Source organism: Heterocephalus glaber, unplaced genomic scaffold, assembly GCF_053883595.1.
Source record: "Heterocephalus glaber isolate CG9 unplaced genomic scaffold, H.glaber_assembly_v1.0 deba00001236, whole genome shotgun sequence".
Lineage (NCBI taxonomy): Eukaryota > Metazoa > Chordata > Mammalia > Rodentia > Bathyergidae > Heterocephalus > Heterocephalus glaber.
Genome location: NW_028258223.1, coordinates 402,792 through 410,183, shown reverse-complemented (window position 1 = coordinate 410,183; position 7,392 = coordinate 402,792). Strand labels below are relative to the sequence as shown.

General features: G+C 38.7%; 1 protein-coding gene across 1 annotated transcript; it reads left to right on the top strand.

The window, feature by feature from the left end:
• The first annotated feature begins 558 nt into the window (after positions 1-558).
• Positions 559-1,506, top strand: LOC101718723 (olfactory receptor 2V1). The gene has a single exon (XM_004875130.1). The coding sequence runs from the start codon at positions 559-561 to the stop codon at positions 1,504-1,506; it is 948 nt and encodes a 315-aa protein (XP_004875187.1).
• Positions 1,507-7,392: the final 5,886 nt, after the last annotated feature.

Sequence of the window (7,392 nt, the reverse complement as noted above, 5' to 3'; positions counted from 1 at the left end):
GCTGATTAAATTCTGAGAAACCCTGAATCTAGAACCAAGAGGTTTTCCGATGTTTGACTCTATGAATGAAAGAAATATTGGGATAAAAATGATTATAAGATTTTTAGCCTGAACAAAGTAAAGGCTCAGGAACAACCCAGGTATCCATTATCTTCCCTCATTGTAATGTATAAATTATCTCTTGGTCAGGAAATGGTCAAAGTATTGTTAAAGATGATTTACCAAGTTTATGTGATACCAGCTAACAAGAGTCAATGGAATTTTGCATGCTGAATGAAGACTGTCCAATAGTCCTGTGACACAAAAAACTTCAGTTTCTACTCTTCTTAGTGTAGATATATACTGATATAGATATGTAGTCTAATTCTAGATAGCAAAAATCCCATCATATTGTGTCCTGGGAATATGAAAGAGGATTTTCTAGTATTTCCCAAAGCATAACTTTTTGAACTCATGAATTACAAAAAATGTATCTGACTGATGAAGAATTAAGAGATAGACATTACTCCATCTCTGAATTTCTCTCTCCATATTCCCAGGTGACTGAAAAACTAAATCATGGAAGTATGGTCAAACCAATCATTTACAAATGGATTCATCCTCTTGGGTATCTTTTCCCACAGCTGGACTGATCTCATCCTTTTCTCTGCAGTTATGGTGTTCTTTATGGTGGCCCTTTGTGGAAATGTTCTCCTCATCTTCCTCATCTACATAGAACCTCAACTTCATACACCCATGTACTTCTTTCTCAGCCAACTCTCCTTCATGGACCTTATGTTAGTCTGTAATATTGTGCCAAAGATGGCAGTCAACTTCCTGTCTGGCAGGAAGTCCATCTCTTTTGTGGGATGTGGTGTACAAACTGGAATTTTTGTCTCTCTTGTGGGATCTGAAGGGCTATTACTGGGACTCATGGCTTATGATCGCTATGTGGCCATTAGCCACCCACTTCATTATCCCATCCTCATGAGTCAGAGGGTCTGTCTCCAGATTGCTGGGAGTTCCTGGGTCTTTGGTATACTAGACGGAATAATTCAGATGGCAGCAGCCATGAGCTTACCCTACTGTGGCTCAAGGAATGTGGATCACTTCTTCTGTGAGGTGCCAGCTTTACTGAAGCTGGTCTGTGCAGACACATCCCTTTTTCACACCCTGCTGTTTGCTTGCTGTGTCTTCATGCTGCTCCTTCCCTTCTCCATTATTGTGGCCTCTTATGCTCACATCCTGGGGGCTGTGCTCCATATGCACTCTGCTCAGGCCCAAAAAAAGGCTCTGGCAACATGCTCTTCCCACCTGACAGCAGTCTCCTTCTTCTATGGGGCAGCCATGTTTATCTACCTGAGGCCGAAGCGTTACCGGGCCCCTAGCCATGACAAAGTGGTCTCTATCTTCTACACAGTGTTTACTCCTATGCTAAATCCCCTCATTTATAGCTGGAGAAACAGGGAAGTGATGGGTGCACTGAGAAGAGCACTGAACCATTGCAGTGTTGGTACCCAGCGCTGAACACAAGGGTTCTTGGTGCCTGTCTATACCACCTTCTGGGTGCAGAACATTGGTAAAACTCTTACCCTTAGTGAATGTCTGTTTACTTATCAATAAGTGAGATTCATAACACCTTTCCCTACATCACAGAGATTTTGTAAGGATCACTACACATAAACATAAAGCCTTCTGAGGGAGCAATGTATTGCTATAATTTTCACTATTAGTATTTATAATATCCTGTAATTAAATTTACTTTATTTCTTAATTCTTCTTGGTCGTAATTATCTTTATTTTTAAAACTAAATTCTTTTATTGGTACATTGTAAGTATACAACACAATTACATTTCTCATTGGGAATAGTACTTTTACGTAATGCATCTTGGTTCTTATTTTTTCCCCATTCCTAGACCTCCCTTCATGCCCTTCACCCTTCCCTATTTACAAAGACTTTATTTCCATTTTTTCCATTTCTCATCATTTGTCCTTTCCCTTCTTTCCTTTCCCCTGTTCCTCCCACTACCCCTACACCTTTGGACCTTTTCTTCCTATTTTACATTATCGATTATTCATTCTAATCATTGGTACATTTTAGGTATACAATATAATGACATTCATCATTGGAAATTTGCACCTTTACATAGTCTCTCTTGGTTCCTATTTTTCACCCTTGCCCAGCCCTCCCTTCAACCCCTCCAGTCCTCCCTATTTACAAAGATTTTGTTCTTATTTTTCCATTTTCTCATATTAATCCCATTCCCTTCTATCCTTTCCCCTAACCCTCCCACTTCCTTCCCCTTTGCCCCTTTTCTTCCTATTTCACATTACCTATTATACATTTAATCCTTATTTACACTTTCAGTTTCTCACACCAGAGAAACTATTCAGTATTTACACATGTGTGTCCTATTTATTTCACTTAAGAGTATCGCCCCAATGTGCATCCACTTAGCTCTAAATGTCTCTAATTTCTCATTTTTTATGGCTGAGTAGTACTCCATTTTATTAAAAAACCACATTTTCTTTATCCAGTCTCCAGTTGATGGGCATTTGGGCTGTTTCCAAGTTTTAGCTATTACAAGCTGTGCTGCTATGAACATGGGTGCACATATATCACCGTGGTAAGATTCTTTTAATTCTTTGGGGAAGATCCCCAGCAGTGGAATAGTGGGGTCAAATGGGACTTCCAGTCCTAGTTCTTTGAGGCATCTCCATACTGATTTCCACAGTGCTTGCACCAGTCTACACTCCCACCAGCAGTGGAGCAGGGTTCCTCTTTCCCCACAGCCCCGCCAGCATTTGTTATTGGTTGATTTCATGATAGCAGCCATTCTTTCTGGAGTGAAGTGGAATCTCAGTGTTGTTTTCATTTGCATCTCTCGAATGACCAGTGATGTTGAACATTTTTTCAAGTATTTATTTGCTATTTGTATTTCCTTGTCTGAGAAATGTGCGTTCATTTCAGATGCCCATTTTTGGATTGGGTCTTTAAATTTGAGAGGTCTGATCTTTTTAACTTCTTTATCAAGATAGTAGACCTTTGTCTGAGGAAGAGCAGGTGAAGATTTTTTCCCACATTGTGAGTTGTCTCTTCACACTGCTGGTGGTTTCTCTTGCTCTGCAGAAGCTTTTTAATAAGAAGAGATCTCATTTGTTGATTGTTTGTGCTAGTTCATGGGCAAATGAAGTTTTGTTCATAAAATCTTTTCCTACACCGATGTCTTCAAGGGTTCTACCTAACCTCTGTTCCAACTGGTTCAGAGTTTCTATTTTAATATTTAGATCTTTAATCCATTTTGATTTTAGGTGAGTGCATGGTGAGAGATATAAGTCTAGTTTTAATCTTTGGCAAGTTGAAGCCCAATTTTTCCAGCACCATTTATTAAAGAGGCTATCTTTCCTCCAGTGAGGGTGTTTGGCTCCTTTATCGAAGATGAGATGGCTGAGTGTGTCTGGGGTTGTTTCTGCATCTTTTAACCTGTTCCACTTGTCCTCAAGTCTCTTTCTTTGCCTGTACCATGCTGTTTTTATCACAGTAGCTTTGTAGTATAGTTTCAGGTTGGGGATTGTGCTACCCCCTGCCATGTCTCTGTTACCTAGAATTGCTTTTGCTATTCTGGGTCTCTTCTTGCTCCAAATGAATTTTTGGATTGTTTTCTCAAGGTCTATGAAGTATGCTGCTGGGATCTCAATTGGAATTGCATTAAATCTATATAGCAGTTTTGGAAGTATGGCCATTTTCACTATATTAATCCTTCCTACCCAGGAGCAGGGGATGTCTGTCCATTTTCTGATATCATCTTCAATCTCTCCTTTCTGAGTGCCATAGTTTTCAGAGAAGAGGTCTTTGATTTCTTTTGTTAGGATGATTCCTAGGTATTTCAGTTTTTTGGATGCTATTGTGAAAGGAATTATTTGCCCTATTTCTCTCTCAGTGAGTCTGTCATTTGTGTAGAGGAAAGCTATTGATTTTTGTGTGTTGACCTTGTAACCAGCTACTTGACTGAATTTGGTTATTAAGTCTAGAAGACATTTGGTGGAGTTCTTGGGGTCTTCTATATAGAGTATCATGTCATCTGCAAATAATGACAATTGACTTCTTCATTTCCTATCTTTATTCCTTTTATTTCTTTCTCTTGTCTAATTGCCGTGGCTAATGTTTCCAGACCTATATTGAACAAGAGTGGTGATAGTGGACATCCTTGTCTTGTTCCTGATTTGAGTGTGAAGGATTTCAGTTTTTGACCATTTAGTATGATATTGGCTGTTAGTTTTTCATAGATCTCTTTTATCAGTTTGAGGTAGAGACCATCTATTCCAATTTTTTGTAGGGTTTTTATTGTAAATGCATATTGGATTTTGTCAAATGATTTTTCTGTGTCTATGGAGATAATCCTATGGTTTTTGTCCTTGGCTTTATTGATATAGTGTATTACATGGATTGATTTGCTTAATTTTGAACCATCCCTGCATCCCTGGGATGAATCCCACTTGATCAGGGTGTATGATCTTCTTGATGATCTTCTGCATTCTGTTTGCCAGTATCTTATTAAGGATTTTTGCATCTATGTTCATTAGTGAGATTGGCCTATAGTTCTCTTTTTCAGTTGGGTCTTTCTCTGCTTTGGGGATCAAGGTGATGCTTGTTTCCAGGAATGAATTTGGGAGTATTGCTTCCCTTTCAATTTCATTGAAGAGTTTAAACAGTAGTGGCAGCAGTTCCTCTCTAAATGTCTTGTAGAATTCAGCAGTGAAGCCATCAGGGCCTGGGCTTTTCTTAGTTGGTAAGTTTTTAATTATGTTTTCAATTTCATTGGTTGATATTGGGTTGTTCAGAATTTTTAGGTCTTCTTCGTTCACCTTTGTTAATTCATATGTATCTAGGAATCTGTCCATTTCTTCTGTGTTGTCCATCTTATTTGTGTATAGTTTCTGGAAGTAGGTATTGATGATCATCTGGATTTCTGCTGGGTCTGTTTTAATTTCACCCTTTTCATTCCTAATTGCATAGATTTGGGCCTTTTCTTTCCTTTTTCTGACAAGGTTGGCTAAAGGTTTGCTGATTTTCTTGATTCGTTCAAAGAACCAACTCTTGGTTTCATTGATTTTTTGTATCATTCTCTTAGTCTCCATTGCATTGATTTCTCCTCTGATCTTTATAATTTTCTCCCTTGTATGAGCTTTGGGGATGTCCTGCTCTTCTTTTTCTAGAAACTTGAGGTTCAGCATCAGGTTGTTTAATTTGGCTCATTCTGTTTTCCTAATATGCATATTCACTGCTATGAATTTCCCTCATAAGACTGCTTTCATTGTGTCCCATAGATTCTGATATGTTGTATTGTCATTGTCATTTAATTGAAGGAACTGTCTGATTTCTTCTTTAATTTTCTCTGTGACCCATTGATTATTCAGAAGTGTGTTGTTCAATTTCCACGTTTTTATGAAATTTTTAAAGTTTCTTTTGCTATGGACCTCCAATTTCATCGCACTATGGTCTGATAATATACAGGGCATAACTTCAATTCCTTTGCACTTTCTTAAACATGTTCTATGTGTGAGTATGTGGTCTGTTTTGGAGAATGACCCATGTGCAGCTGAGAAGAATGTGTATTCTGATTTTGTAGGGTGCAAGACTGTGTAAACATCTGTTAAGTTCATTTGTTCAAGAGTTCGATTGAGTTCTAGTATTTCAGTACTTATTTTTAGTCTAGTTGATCTATCTATTTGTGACAGTGGGGTGTTGAGGTCGCCCACTACAGTTGTATTAGTGCATATATGACTTTTCATGTCCGTTAGTATTTGTTTTATATAGTTGGGTGCACTAGTGTTTGGTGCATAGATATTTATGATTGTCATCTCTTCCTCTTGGATTCTTCCCTTTACAAGGATGTAGTGTCCTTCTTCATCTCTCTTAATCAGTGATGGTTTGAGATCTACTTGATCTGCAAAGAGGATAGCTACTCCTGCTTTTTTTGGGGTTCCTGTCACATGCAGTATTGTTTTCCACCCTCTAACTTTCAGTCTATGAGTTTCCTTTTGAATTAAATGTGTTTCTTGTATGCAGCAGATTGTTGGATTTTGCTTCTTGACCCACTCTGACAGTCTATTTCTTTTGATTGGTGAATTGAGACCATTAACATTGATGGTTATAACTGAAACGTATTGACTTGTCATTGCCATGACTTTTTCTTTTTGTTGGGTTCTCCCCCTTTACATTTAATTTCTTGTCATGCCAGATGGGTTCATTTTGCTTTGCTTCCTGGGGTTGTGATCCTCAATGTCTGTTCCTAGGATATTGTGTAAAATTCTTTGGAGTGCTGGTTTGGTATTCACAAAGTTCCTAAGGTGCTCTTTGTCATGAAAGTATCTTATTTCTCCATCCATTTTGAAAGATAGTTTTGCAGGGTACATCAATCTGGGTTGGAGGCTGTTTTCTTTTAGGGCTTGGAATATGTCACTCCAAGCTCTTCTTGCCTTGATGGTTTGTGTTGCAAAGTCTGCTGATTCTGATGGGCTTTCCTTTGTATGTGATTTGTTTCTTTTCTCTGACTGCTTGGAGAACTTTGTTCTTCTGTTGTGTTTCTGGAATCTTAACAATTATATGCCTATGTGTAGATTTTTTTTGATCAAGGCTATTTGGAGTCCTATATGCCTCACTTATCTGTATGTTAAGCTCTTTTCCCGTGCTTGGGAAGTTTTCTGCCATTATTTCTGTGAAGAGATTTTTTTATGTAATCTACACTCTCTCTGTTTCTTCATTGAGCTCAATCAGTCTTATTTTATTCTTCTTTGCATCATCTAGCAGCTGCTGGATTGATTTCTCATGTCCTCTTATAATTTTGGAGCATTTTTTCTTTTCCTGGTTACTAAATGCAATCTTATCTTCTATATCTGCAAATCTGTCCTCACATTGGCTCATTCTGCTGTGTAGACTTTCAATGGAGTTTTTCATGTCCTGGAAATCTATTTGCATCTGTTTTATGGATTCCATTTGTTTCTTATATTGGGATTCCATCATGTTCCTGAGCTCCTCTCTAGATTTATTGATCATGTCTTGCACTAGGGGCACAATTTCTCCTGTTATCTGAGAAATTATTTCTGATTTCATTTTTTCCAGATCCCCTTTTGTTGCCAGTTCAGTGGGTCCAGGTGGTTGAGTATCAGAGTGTTCCATCTCATTTCCCTTTGGGGTTGCTGTAGGTGATCTGGAAGTCTGGTTTTGAGTCTTATTTCTGTGTTTTCTCATTTCAACTGGGGCAGAGGGCTGTTAGCACCTGCACAGATTACCTCCTCTGAGCTGGTAGAGGTGGGACAGGGGCCAGGAGCAGTGGTAGGGATGGTGACCCAAAAGCCCTTTCCTGTGGGCTGGGATCAGTGGGAGGGCTGGTGGCTGGGAAGCCCCTTCC